A 15053-nucleotide genomic window follows, 5' to 3' on the forward strand; every position below is an offset into this window, starting at 1 on the left:
CTTTCTTCCACTTTAACACTTACATGTCATTGTAAGGTTATAAATTGGCCTAATTTTAATATTGTTTCAGGGAATAGGGAAGCCAGAGGAGAGGGAGAGAGAGGGGGAATGGCAGGTAAACGGAGCAGTCAAAACTCCCAATATTTACCAACTAAGCTCACTATCTTATATGGGTACAGTTCATGGTGCCCCAAAACAATTACAATAGTAACATCAAAAATCACTGGTCACAGATCAACACAACAAATAAAACAATGAAAGAGTCTGAAATATTGCAAGAGTTACCAAAATGTGACACAGAGGCACAAAGTGAGCAGTTGCTGGTGGAAAAAGAGCCCTGAGCTGCTCAGACAGACCTGAGCAATGCAAGGCTGCCACAGACCTTTGATTTATAAAAAACACAGAATCTGTGAGGTGAAATAAAGTGGAAGACAATAAAAGAGGTATTCCTGTTATTGTTGATGTTAAAGAATCCAAGTTTTTTATAAGTTTGATGTTGGATTTGGACATAATGAAACCTGAAATATATTTAGAACTTAACGAAATTTAGGTACCCCAAAACTCAAATAGAGCTTGTTGATAAAAACTGTCAACAAAGGATTTATATCTAGAATATATTAACATAAAGAACTCTAAATTCTCAAAAAACAATCTGATTTAAAAAAATGGGCAAAAGACTTTAACAGAAATTTTACCAGAAAGGATATACGGATGGCAAACAAGCACATAAAAATAGATTCAACATCACCAGCCATTAAGGATATGCAAATAAAAGCCACAGTGCAATAACACTCCCCATGTATTAAATATTAAAATATATAAAATACAAAACAGGGACAATGCCAGATCTGGTGAGGATGCAAAGAAACTGGATCACTCATATGCTGCTGGTAGGAAGACAGAATGGTCCAGATACTCTGGAAAATTGCTTGGCAGTTGCTTATAAAACTAAATATGCAAATACCATATGACCCAGCTATTGTATTTTGGGGCCCTTATCCCAGAGAAATGAAAAATTATGTTCACACAAAAATCTGTACATGAATGTTCATAGCAACTTTACTTTTGATAGCTAAAAAACCGGAAGTTATCCAGGTATTTGTCAACAAGTGAATGGTTAAACAAACTGTGGTATATACATACCACAATCTCAGCAATAAAAAGGACCAAACTATTGATACAACAGCTTGAACAAATCTCCAGGAAATTATGCCGAGTGAAACAAGCCAATCTAAAAAGGTTGTATATGCATGATTCTATTTGCAAAACATTTAAAAAACAGCTTTATTGGTGTACAATTCATAGATTTATCCATTTAAAGTACACAGCTGAATGGTTTTCGGTACATTCATAGAGTTGTGTAGCCATACTGAACTTTTTTTTACTTTTTAAATTGAGATATAATCCACACACTGTAAATTCACCCTTTATCGTATACAATTCAGTTTTTAGTATGTTCACAGTTGTGCAACCATCACCGTGATCTAATTCCAGAACATTTTCATTATCCCTTAAAGAAATCCCATACCCATTAGTAGTTACCTCCAACCCAGCCCTTGGCAACCACTAATCTGTTCTCTGTTTCTATGGATTTGCCTATTCTGGACATTTTATATAAAGAGAATTACATAATATGCTGTCTCTTGTGACTGGCTTTTTTTTCACTTAGCATAGTGTTTTCAAGGTTCATCTATGTTGGAGCATCAGTTAGTACTTCATTCCTTTTCATGGCTAAATAATATTCTACTATATGGATATACCACATTTTACATATTTACTCATCAATGGATATTTGTGTTGTGTCTACTTTTCGGTTTTACAGAAAATGCTATAATGAACATTCATTTACAAGTTTTTATGTGAATATATTTCTAATTCTCTTGTGTTTCTACCTAGGAGTGTAACTGTTGAGTCACTTGGTAATATGTTTAGCTTTTCAGTATATAACTTTTTTTTCCAGTATATAACATTTTTGAAATGACAGCATTTTAGAAATGGTGAAGAGATCAGTGGTTGCCAGGAGTTGGGATGGGAAGGAAGTGGATGTGCATATCAAATGGCAATGGGAAGGATCTTTGTGCTGTTAAAACTAATTGTTCAGTATTTTGACTGACTGTTTAGAACATAATACCCACAAACGAGTACAAGTAAAACTGGGGAAACCTGAATAATACTGGTGGATTGTATTGCATCAATGTCAATATTTAGGCTGTTACATTTATAGTTTTGCAAAATTTGGAAGAAACTGTGAAAAGTTTACAAAGAATATCTTTGTATTATTTCTTAAAACTGCAAATGAATCTATAATTATCTCAATAAAAAGTTCAACTAAAATTAATAATAATTGGTTCTCATGATTTTTTTCTTTAGCTGCAAAATTTATATTGCCTCCATTCACCCCCTCCAGAACTGGTGCATTTACCACCTTTATATTATTTGCCTTGTTACTACACTAAGGGAAGAAAAATATCTGCAAAAAACAGTCATATTGCCCTCACAAATAGAAGTTTCCTTGAAAATCAAATTAAAAATACTGGCAAAACACATTAATTTTATCTTAAATTTAAGACAGTAGGCCTTATTATACATATTATCAGTAATTTTTTTTTAACAAATTGTTAGACTTTTTTTTTTCCCTTGGATGAGCCTCACTGCTTTTGGGATCTTAGTTCTGAGACCAGGGATCTAACCCAGGCCTCCTGCAGTGGAAGTGCCAAGTGCTAACCACTGGATCACCAGGGAATTCCCTGTTTAACTTTTATTACTACAGCAGCCTACCTAGCACTATGCAAGAGTTTTAGCTCAATATCATATTCCCTAAACTAGACAATCCAATTACCAACTAAATTCTTTAATATTTATCCCTTCTGTATCTGCCTTTTTCTAAATATAGCTTTTTGCACCTGTTTCTCCATTATTGGACAGAAACACATGGTAATTATTTTTGTATGTCCCACAAAGAGATAATTATAACAGAAAGACTTAAATGTATGCATGAATAGAAAAACTGTCTCATCAAGACAATTGTGTTACTATAAAATTAAATAATAGGTTATTGGTAAAGGGAAAGATGACTCAAGCTGAAGGTATTCTATTGTAATCAATATACTTTTTTAAATTTTGTTTTTTATTTTATTTATTTTATTTTTTGAAGTTTTTTTTTTTCTTTTTCTTTTGGCTGTACAGCTTGTAATACTTTAGTTCCCTGACCAGGGACTGAACTCAGACCCTTGGCAGGAGAGTACGGAGTACTAACCACTGGACCACCAGGGAATTGTTTTTTTTTTTTAAAAAAAGCTTGGAGTTAAATTGTCACTGATTTTTATTAAATTTAGAAAATGCCAATATGAGCTATGAAATACTTTTTCATGTATACAGTCTCCAAAATCAATTCACAATGAGGCCTTGTAGAACCTTTTAGAACCTTTGCAGACCTTGTAGAACCTTTGGCAAACAAAAACTATGTGTAGGTACCAAATGCTTTGTGTACATGTAAAAAATTGTTTTTAAGAAGTACTTGGAAATTCTATATGAATAGCTTACATATTTTCTTTAAATCTGTTTAAAGGTTTTTTATGAATTAGACATACACATGAACCCCTGGACACAGTGACCAAGTTAGGACACAGAAAACAGATGACCATCTACAAGCCCAGGAGAGAGGCCTCAGAAGAAACTAACCATCTTACCATGAAAAAAAAAAGTAATTATGCGAGGTGATGGATGTTATTAACCAACCTTATTGGGGTGATCACTTCACAACACATATGTACGTCAAATCACCATACTGTACATCTTAAATTTACACAATGTTATGTCAGTTATATGGCAATAAAGCTGGGGGAAACATTAAAAAGAAGAAGAAACTAGCCCTGTTGACACCTTATATTGGACTTCTCGCCTCCAGAATTATGAAAAAGTAAATTTCTGTTAACTAAGCCAGCCAGGCCATGGCACTTTATTACGGCAGCCCAAGCAAACCAATATAGAAACAACAGATAGCTACTTATTCAAAAGGCATTATCCAATGTCCCACAATATCAGCACTTAGAACATTTTACTTAAAGGTAACCATAGAGGCAATACAGACTCGCAGCCACATTATGTTACCTTTAACAACGACAACAGCCTTGGGATTCCAATCTTGATTACCAATCTCTTGCAACAAATATTTTAGGGTACTGCTGCTGCTGCTGCTAAGTCACTTCAGTCGTGTCCAACTGTGTGCGACTGCATAGATGGCAGCCCACCAGGCTCCCCCGTCCCTGGGATTCTCCAGGCAAGAATACTGGAATGCTAGAGTTCGGCTAAAAAATTCCTACAAGTATCCTTTAGTTCATTGCAGGGTATCAAATCTATCAAAGTCAAGGTACTTCTTACAAATGTGGCTTCTTTTTCATCTGTTGATACTACTCAGATGTTTCATCAAGTATTTAATAAGATTAGTAATATTTGCCATTTGGCACTTTACTGAAAGTGAGAACTCATCCTTAACTATTATCTTCCCAGGCGGCACAGTGGTAAAGAATCTGCCTGCCAGTTCAGGAGACATAAGAGACACAGGTTCAATCCCTGAGTTGGGAGGATACCGTGGAGTAGAAAATGGCACCCCACTCCAGTATTCTTGTCTAGAAAAATCCATGGACAGAGAAGCCTAGTGGTCTACAGCCCCTGGGGTCACAAAGAGTCGGACACAACTGAGCATGCACATGCAGATTATTATTATGTACATTTTGAGCAGGGCAGTTCCTACGTCATTCAGTAGTCACTCAAAAGCAGCAATATGTAACATCTCCAAAGGGATTTCTCTGGTAAAAGATAGATGTGGATCTACATTAGTGCCCCTCAGTGATAAAAGGGTTCAGTATTGAGGGAAAAAAAGCAAAACTGAGTTTAGATAAAACTTGGAGACTTTTATCAGAATGTTTCGCTCCCTACAGAGGATATAACTTCCCATGGTGTTTTATTTTCAAGTAATCCATATACCTCAGCTAAAAGATTCTTGTTTTTCACCAACAAACCAGCAAGGTCAGGATGGACTGAATCAGCTGCCCTTTTGTTGCACTTGACTGGGTTCCTGGTGGGAACCACTTCAATAGGTGGATTAAGACAAGCCTACAAAAAGAAATTTCAAATTAATCAGCTAAACATGTACCCTATAATAAAAACTGCACTGTTTTAGCTCACAAACTCAAATAAGTAACTCTAAAATACAACTTTAAAATATTCATTTTGAGGTGGTATCCTAACAAATGAAATAGGTCTCAAAAAGTAGCAAGTAACATGTTAACTTAAAAGTCTACTTTATATTTCTCTAAAAATTCTTACCTAACAACTTATAATACCTGCCATGAGTAATGCAGCACATCTAATAAACATAATTTCTGAGAGTATAGAAAATAAAACACACATAAAATGTCAGAAAATTTTAATTCACACTTAATAAAGCCTTTACAGAGCCTTAAACTATTTTAAGGTCACTGGTGAAAGATTTACCAGTATTTGTTTTATTTTTATTATAAGTAAATTCCTATGCTTATATCTTATACAAATTTATTTTTTTTTAAATCTGATTTCAGTAAATCAACATCAATTTTGTGTTTCTTTCACTCTTTACTGAGAGTAAAAATTAGGGAGATTTATCTGTATTACAATATCTCCTCCTCTTACCAAAAGAGTATATATAATATTCTAAATTTAATTAGCATAACTGGCTAAGAACAAAGTTTATATGATTCAACTGAAACCAAGTAAAATATATTCATCTAAATCCCTAAAAAGTGTATAAATGTATCACATAGTACTTATTGTATTAAAGGAACAAAACGCATTTTTCTGAAGTTATCAGGTTTTAAAATTTTATTCTTACCAAGATACTAGGAATGCAGATCTGAAAAAGAGAATACAAAATGACTATATTTAAATGTTTTTAAAAAATAAAGAGAACTTTTGAAAATATGACTAAGTCACAAGATACCACAAAGAATTAACATTGGAAAACAACTTTTTGAAATAAAAAGTATAATAACTTTAATTTGAAAACTAAACGAACACATTGAAAAGCAAATTAGACACAGCTGAGGAACGAGTGAACTCAAATATGAAGCAAAATTTTGAGCATACAGGAACAAATAAATGGAGAAAGAGAGTTTAAGGCAGAGAGATTAAAATGAAAAGGTCTATCATATGTCTGTTAGGAGTCCAAGAAGGCTATATTCTATAGAATGATGAAGAGGCAATATTTGAAGAAATAATGCTTTGATCATTTTACAGAATTGTTGAAAGATACTAATCTAAGTGGTCCAGCAAGTCCCAAGAAAAGGAAATCAAAAAAATTTCTTTACCAACACACTCATAATGAAACTACAGAATATCAAAGGGATCTAAAAAACAGATAATAGAAAGGACATAATTACAAAGAAATAGCAATTAGACAGGTGAGCAACTTCTCAATAGCAACAGAAGCTGAGAAACAGTGAAATGACATCTGTAATATACTAATAAAAAATATATCATCTTTCACTGAGTATAAAAGGCACAGATTTTCACATCTCTGCAACTGGGCTACATCTTAAAATTTCCACTAATTCATATATGGCTTGGTTAGCCAAAAGCATACTTTCAAATTTCAAAATAGTGGCTAAGACAGGACTACTTGTTCAAATCAAAGACATAAGGTAAGTGCCAACCAGAATTTCTACTTAAATTATGTTCCAAGATTAAGAGTAAAATAAACACATTTTAGACAAAAATTGAATTTACCACCAACAGGCCCTTACTTAAGAGAATTTTAAAGAAAGAAAATGAACTCACAAAGTCTGAGATACAAGAAAGAAAAGTGAATAAAAAATAACAGTAAATATTATGTGAGCATAATTACATAAACATTAATTTTAAAACTGTGATTTATGGGGTTGAAAATAAAGAATAGAACCAGTGCAGGACAAAATAAAAGCATATAGACTGAGAGGAGAAAAACAGTTTAAAGCATTATAATAAAATATTCAGATTTCTCAAGAGTAACCATAAAAACTTCTGTTAACTTTGCTGATTATATATTTTAAAATCACTAATATACTATTAAAACAATAGTCATATAGCATATAACTCTTAAACTTGTAGAAAAAAAATGAGAAAAAAAGAAATAAATGCAATACAACAAAACAAAAACAATCAGTTTTGTGTATGATAGGAGAGAAAAGGAAACAAGATAACAGGACAAGTAGATTGTACATACGCTGATAGAAAGACACCCACATAATCAATAACATCAATAAATGTAAACGGACTAAACTTTCCAGTTAAAAGCAAAGATTATCAATGTTACTTGAAAGAGCAAAAACTGAAAACAACCCACATGTCAAGTAAGATTTAATGGGTAATTTATGGTATCTTTATACAATAGAATCATTACTGAATGCGCACAAAGTGACACAAATCTCATGAAGTGAAAGAAGTAACAAAAAGACAGAAATAGTATAATTACATTAAGTAAACTTTTAAACATAAAATTAATATTTATTAGGGATTCTTATATAAGTGCTAAAACTTGGAAGAAAAGCAAAGAGAATGATTGACACAAAACTCATAAAAGCCACTATTTGTAAGTGTAGGTAGGAATAAAGGGATTCAGTTAGTAAGTGGCAAAGAGGACGCTTCTCAGGTATTGGAGTGTTTTAAGATGTTGGGTGGTGGGTTTATAGGTATTTGTTTTATTACCTAGCCTGTGCATATACATTTTATAGTTCTTTCCTATGTATATTTTTTAAAAATCCATTCACAAAACAAAACTACATATTTTTAAAAGATGCATCTATATCCAAAGACATACATCAAATGTATTAGATGAGACAGAAATGGAGATGGAGAAAAAGTAAAGCAAGAGGAGCCCTGTACAGAAAGATGATATTGTACCATGAACTAAGCATGATTAACTCGACAATGTACCTGAGATATAAAACAAAAGAGCAAATTGATTAAAATGTGCTAAGTTCTTAACATATCACAATATTGCTAAGATTTCAAACACCAATAACAAAAAGAAAAAACAGTAACCATTATGTTTCATTAGGCTTTTAATTTATAAAAATAAGAAATATTCAACCTGCAATTTTTATAGATAAGTTCTTTCAAATTCCTTTCTTATTTTATAGTTTAGAAGAAATGAACAAGGAGGGATGCTGTATGTGAAGCTCGCTGAAGCTTGCTTATATAATAAAAAATTAAAATGTATAAAAATTGATATATTAATATAATTTGTATTGGAATTCTATGCAGGAATTATCACGCACAGACTAAATTTATATGAATAAAAAAAACTTCTCTTAAAAACATAAATCTATTTTCAGGGCAGGAATAGAGACACAGACATAGCAGACAGATGCATGGACACGGGCAGGGCAGGGGATGAATTGAGAGATTGGGATTGACATGTGTCCACAGCCATGTATAAAGTAGATAGCTAGTGGGAACCTGCTGTATAGCACAGTGAGCTAAGCTTGGGTGCTCTGTGTGGTGACTTAGATGAATGGGATGGCAGGAGCAGAAGGTGTGAGGAAGGTCCAAGACAGAGGGGATATACGAATATGTATAGCTGATTCACTTCATTATACAAAGAAACTAACACAGCATCATAAAGCAGCTATACTCCCAATTTTTTTTAAAAGTCCATTAAATAAAACAAACAAACAAAAAAGACTACCAAAAAACAAACAGAAAACACCCATATAAGGCTGAGCGCCAAAGAATTGATGCTATTGAACTGGGTGTTGCAGAAGACTCTTGAGAGTTCCTTGAACTGCAAGGAGATCCAACCAGTCCATCCTTAAGGAAATCAACCCTGAATATTCATTGGAAGGACTGATGCAAGCTGAAGCTCCAATACTTTAGTCACCTGATGCAAAGAGCTAACTCACTGGAAAAGACCCTAATGCTGGGAAAGATTGAAGGCAGGAGGACAAAAGGACATCAAAGGACGGCAGATGATGAGATGGTTGGATGGCATCACTAACTCAATGGACATGAGTTTGAGCAAGCTCTGGGGGATACTGAAGGACAGGGAAGCCTAGCGTGCTACAGTCCATGGGAATGCAAAGAGTTGGACACAACTGAACAACTGAACAACAAAAAGACTGAGTGCAAATAGCAAGGTAGAAAGTTAGGTTTAGTAGAATATCATTAATGTAATTTTTTAAATGGCCAAAACAATATAAGAAGCATTCACATATATCTAAACATTAAAAACATGGACACAAAGGCTATACGCTTACTTCAGAAATTATCTCCGAAAAGAAGAAGGAAAAAAAAAAGGTCCAGGATGGTCCAGCAGTACTTCCACATAGACTTGTAATAGTAGCTACCCTAACACCCTCATCTCTCACCACCCCAGACCCTGGATCCACTCACTTCCCTTCACCAAGATGACTAACACTCAGCAGCAGAGGCCCCAGGACCTGCCCTAGAGCTAAGAGTGGCAACGATTCTTACTGGCTGATGTCTGATTCTACTGTTAAATTTATTTATATTACCCACCCCAAGAGGGGCTTTCCAGGTGGTGCTAGTGTAGAACGCGCTTGCCAATGCACAAGACATAAGAGATGCAGGTTCGATCCCTGAGTTGGGAAAATCCCTTGGAGAAGGGCATGGCAACCCACTCCAGTATTCTTGCCTGGAGAATCCCATGGACAGAGGAGCCTGGCATGCTACAGTCCATAGGGTGGCAAAGAGTTGGACACAACTGAAGTGACTCAGCATGCACACATGCACGAAACCCAAGACCGGAGAAGGATGAGAGGTTACAAAATGGTCTTCAATTTTATGAGTGAAGTTTTATTTTCTTAAAAGAACTACTAAAGCAAATTTGGAGGGAAATGTATTAGTCTCTATACTTTTCCGTAGGGCTTCCCAGGTGGCACTGGTTTCCCACGCAGCTCAGCTGGTAAAGAACCTGCCTGCAACGCGGGAGATCTTGGTTCGATTTCTGGGTTCGATCCCTGGGTTGGGAAGATCCCCTGGAGAAGGAAAAGGCTACGCACTCCAGTATTCTGGCCTGGAGAACTCCATGGACTGTATAGTCCCTGGGGTATCAAACAGTCGGAGACGACTGAGCGACTTTGACTTCACTTCACTCCCAGGTGGCGCTAGTGATAAAGAATCTGCCTCCACCTGTCAATGAAGGAGATTTAAGAGATGGGTTTGATCCTTGGGTTGGGAAGATCCCCTTGGAGTAGGAAATGGCATGCTACTCCAGTATTCTTGCTGGGAGAATCCCATGGACAGAAGAGTGTGGCGGGCTACAGTCCATGGGATTGCAAAGAGTCATACACAACTGAGCCACTAACACACACACACAGTCCCAAAGAAAGCATACTATTTTTTTTTTTTTGGAAAACATGCTATTTTTAAACTTACTTGTTGCAAACTCAAGCATTTTGTTTTACAATTGATTTAAAATAAATTTCATAGTTAAATGAGGACATGCTGATAATAAGACAATTTTATTATTATAAACTTCATAATATACCAATATTTAAATATATATTTTATGGTGTTAAAACTTGTGGAAAATGATAAAACAATTTTTTATATTCCCAGAGGTATTTATGAGCATTTATGCACTTTAAATGAGTTAGAGATTGTAGAACAATGTCCTTCTTCATTGTATCAGTTACTTCTTTTCCCCATCTTTCTAGAGGTATAGTTGAAAATTAAAATTATATATAAAGTATGTGACAATGTTTTCATATTTGTATACATTGTGAAATAATCTTTACAATCAAGCTAATTAATATATCCATCACCTCACACAGTTACCATTTTCTTTTTTTTGTGATGAGAACATTTAAGATCTAAACTGTTGGCAGTTTCAAGTATACAATACAGTATTATTAACTATATATATATATATACATAGTCACATTGCTGAACATTAGATCTCCAGAACTTATTTATCTTGCAAAAATAATGTCCCCTTTAACCAACATCTCATTTCCTTCTTCCCACCATCTCAGGAAATCACCATTCCACTCTGTTTCTGTAAGTTTGTTTTAGATTTTACATATAAGTGAGATCATGTAGTATTAGTCTTTGTTTGGCTTATTTCACTAAGTAAGAATGTTTTGCAGGTTCATCTATGTTGTTGAAGATGGCAGGATTTCCTTTTTTTTAAAGGCTGAAGAATATTCTTCTAAAGAATACATGTATCACATTTTCTTTATCCATTCATCTGTTGACTTATTTACTTTTAATGTAATACATTTCCTTTCCTAGGGAAGAAACTAGGTTAATTATTCTCATTTAAAGACAATAGGGGATGGAAATAAACCAGTCCCCTAAGCCCCCATCCTTACCCCACAGCTCAGACTTCATCTCCTAGGAGTTACAAGCTAAAGAATAGATGGATCTGTCTAATGGTCTTAAAAATATCATCTGACCCAAGAGGGTATTTAATTTCCAGAAACAGTCTCATCAGGGTCCAGCCCTAATAAAACAAGGCTGTATATCAAGGGGGTAATATGGGACAACAGAAAGGTGATGAGAGTCAGACTACTCAGTTCTGCCCTTAAATCACTGTGGCCTCTTTCCAGTGTTCAGTTTGCTAATCTGCAAAATGATAGGGTTGGATCAAATTAACTCAGAGGCCCTTTATATTGTTTTGGGACTGTGGGCCTTGGTGAAATATCAGAATCACCAAAAAGGCAAAAATAAGTAAAATTCACTTCGAGGTTCCATTAGATTCAGAAATTTCATTGCTCCTTGTTCTAGAGTTAAGTCAGGAACTGGAAGTGAGATCTTTGACTCATGTCTTGAGTCGTGCATTGGAAGGGTGCTCCACAGGCGAGGGGGCAAACAGAACTGAATTTTCCTTTCTGCTAGCTCTTGCTTGTGCAAGACGCTGTTTTACCTCTTCCTCCTGAGAACAGAAAAAATTAAATAAATCCCAGAGTACAACTTACCCCTGAGCTATTTTTCCGAGATGCGTAAGCTGATATATGTTTGACTTCCAACGGCTTAGCCTTGCGGGGTCCTTTGCTTTGGGCAGTAGCCAGCTTCCCTGGATTTGAGTGGTTTAAAAACTGGACAGGGCTTGACATGCTGGAGATAAAAGAAGCATGAACAAGATCTACTAATGGTGAACCAAGGTGCTTCCAAGAAGAGTTTTCATAGAGTGGTCAGGAAAAGATGCTGAGGTCTGGCCAGCGCCCACAGCAATGTCTCTGCGAAGGTTCCACGTCAGATCCTTATAGTTTAGCCAGACCTCAGAAGAAGCTGCCCGCTGAACCTGTAGCTTGGAGATAAGACAGATCTAGTTTCTAAAGGCAGTATCAAAACAGTGCTTAAATTACAACTGGTTGAAAATAGCCTGCTGATATACACATATGCACTTATATCATACTTAAATGCTACTTGTGAATCATATCTTTAGATACCTGACTTGCAAATTTCCTTCATTTTCAATTTCTGAGTCTATAGGAAATATAACTATATCCCTCAAGATTCAGTCAAAAGCTAGTGTCTAAAATGAGTTAATGTAACATGTGATAGCTCATAGTGCTCTGTCCCAGAGAAACATAAAATGTAACCTCACATTATGAATTTTATAAATTCAATTTCCTAAGAACTCAATACTGCCTTAAATCCATTTTCCCTACCCAGTTCATGTATTATCTTTCTTTTCAATAAGAGAAATAGAAGAAAGACACCTTCCAAATTATTATCTATATATTTTATTAAGCAATAAGATGGAGATTTCTTTTTTAAGATCAGAGAATGAACTCTAGTGGGGGAAATGTGGCATTTAGAAACTGTGCACTGAGAGGGCTGCATGCAAATAGGGTATGAGTTTCCTTTGCTGGTGGTATCTCCCAGAAAATGGAATAGTTCCAGAACAAAAAATATCAAGAGGGTGTGAGCTGAAGAATATTGAGCTGAAAGTATGAAACCCTGGTTTTCTTTACTAACCCTGGAAATCTATTTTGAAATTCCTCTATTACTTATTCCAGATTTATTAATACTGAAGACAATTATTAAAGAACAAATATCTCTAATGAAACTTTAGTCTCTTCCTCATTTTAATTATTCGATACTTAAAATCATTACTATATCAATTCCTTTTCTAAGAACCAAAGAATAGACTTAAAGAACGCCTTCCTCAGTGATCAGTGCAAAGAAATAGAGGCAAACAATAGAATTAGAAAGTCTAGATATTTCTTCAAGGAAATTAGAGATACCAAGGGAACATTTCATGCAAAGATGGGCTCAATAAAGGACAGAAATGGTATGGACCTAACAGAAACAGAAGATATTAAGAAGAGATGGCAAGAATACACAGAACTATACAAAAAAAGACCTTCAAGACCCAGATAATCGTGATGGTGTGATCATCAACCTAGAGCCAGACATCCTGGAATGAGAAGTCAAGTGGCCCTTAGGAAGCATCACTATGAACAAAGCTAATGGGAGGTGATGGAATTCCAGTTGAACTATTTCAAATTCTAAAAGATGATGCTGTGAAAGTGCTGCACTCAATATGCCAGCAAATTTGGAAAACTCAGCAGGGGCCACAGAACTGGAAAAGGTCAGTTTTCACTCCAATCCCAAAGAAAGGCAATGCCAAAGAATGCTCAAACTACCACACAATTGCACTCATCTCACATGCTAGCAAAGTAATGCTCAAAATTCTCCAAGCCAGGCTTCAACAGTATGTGAACCATGAACTTCCAGATGTTCAAGATGGATTTAGAAAAGGCAGGGGAACCAGAGATCAAATTGCCAACATCTGTTGGATCATCGAAAAAGCAAGAGAGTTCCAGAAAAACATTTACTTCTGCTTTATTGACTATGTCAAAGCCTTTGACTGTGTGGACCACAACAAACTCTGGAAAATTCCTCTATGGGAATACCAGACCACCTGACCTGCCTCTTGAGAAATCTGTATGCAGGTCAGGAAGCAACAGTTAGAACTGGACATGGAACAACAGACTGGTTCCAAATAGGAAAAGGAGTACGTCAAGGCTATATATTGTCAGCCTGCTTATTTAACTTATATGCAGAGTACATCATGAGAAACGCTGGACTGGAAGAAGCACAAGCTGGAACTGTGGTGTTGGAGAAGACTCTTGAGAGTCCCTTGGACTGCAAGGAGATCCAAGCAGTCCATCCTGAATATTCACTGGAAGGACTGATGTCGAAGCTGAAACTCCAATACTTCAGCCACCTGATGCAAAGAACTGATTCACTGGAAAAGACCCTGATGCTGGGAAAGATTGAAGGCAGGAGGAGAAGGGGACGACAGAGGATGAGATGGCTGGATGGCATCAGCGACTCAATGGACATGAGTTTGAGTAAACTCTGGGAGTTGGCGATGGACAGGGAGGCCTGGCTTGTTGCAGTCCATGGTGTCGCAAAGAGTTGGACACGTCTGAGCAACTGAACTGAACTCACTTAAGTTTTGGTGAACTGAAAAGGAGGAATAAACTGCTCCTCAGTCCTGGAACAAGGATCATACTGGAGACAAAGGTTTTCTTAAGAATCCTATCCTCTTCTTTTTTTAAAAATTTCTTTACCATTTTATGAATCTTATGCTCTATTAAAAACAACTTACGAGTTTCATTTATATTGCTTCTAAGAAACAAGGTACTATGTGGGCCAAAATATATTCCCAGAAGCATGAACTAATCTTACAGTATCTCAAGTACCATCTCCTTCCTTGATTCATGCAAGGTGAGAATAATCTCTCTCTCTTCCTAATTCTTAAAAGTATATGATCTATGCATTTCCTTTGATTGTTATGTCATTCAATATTGTATGAGGTAAAAATCTGATCTCTCCTACTACATTAAAGCTACATTAAGAGCAGAATCTATTTCTGGTTTATCTCTATCATTCCATACTCAGTTCAGTTCAGCTCAGTCGTGTCCGACTCTTTGCAACCCCATGAATCACAGCATACCAGGCCTCCTTGTCCATCACCAACTCCTGGAGTTCATCCAAACTCACGTCCATCGAGTCGGTGATGCCATCCAGCCATCTCATCCTCTGTCATCCCCTTCTCC

General features: G+C 35.7%; 1 protein-coding gene across 13 annotated transcripts in view; it reads right to left on the bottom strand.

Annotated features, from left to right (window-relative positions):
• LOC133254818 (coiled-coil domain-containing protein 170-like) overlaps positions 1–15053 on the bottom strand; it is a 38886-nt gene that overhangs the window by 18941 nt on the left and 4892 nt on the right. For 6 of the 13 annotated variants that reach the window (XM_061429110.1, XM_061429109.1, XM_061429120.1 and 3 more), the window contains 3 exons: positions 11955–12093; positions 5870–5890; positions 4987–5115 (listed from right to left, as the gene is read on the bottom strand). In XM_061429110.1, the coding sequence (XP_061285094.1) occupies positions 4987–5115; positions 5870–5890; positions 11955–12093 (289 nt within the window). Of the gene's footprint in view, positions 1–4986; positions 5116–5869; positions 5891–11954; positions 12287–15053 lie in introns of all 13 variants that reach the window. The other 7 variants (XM_061429116.1, XM_061429117.1, XM_061429115.1 and 4 more) reach the window with 5 other exon arrangements.

This window comes from Bos javanicus, chromosome 10, assembly GCF_032452875.1.
Source record: "Bos javanicus breed banteng chromosome 10, ARS-OSU_banteng_1.0, whole genome shotgun sequence".
Lineage (NCBI taxonomy): Eukaryota > Metazoa > Chordata > Mammalia > Artiodactyla > Bovidae > Bos > Bos javanicus.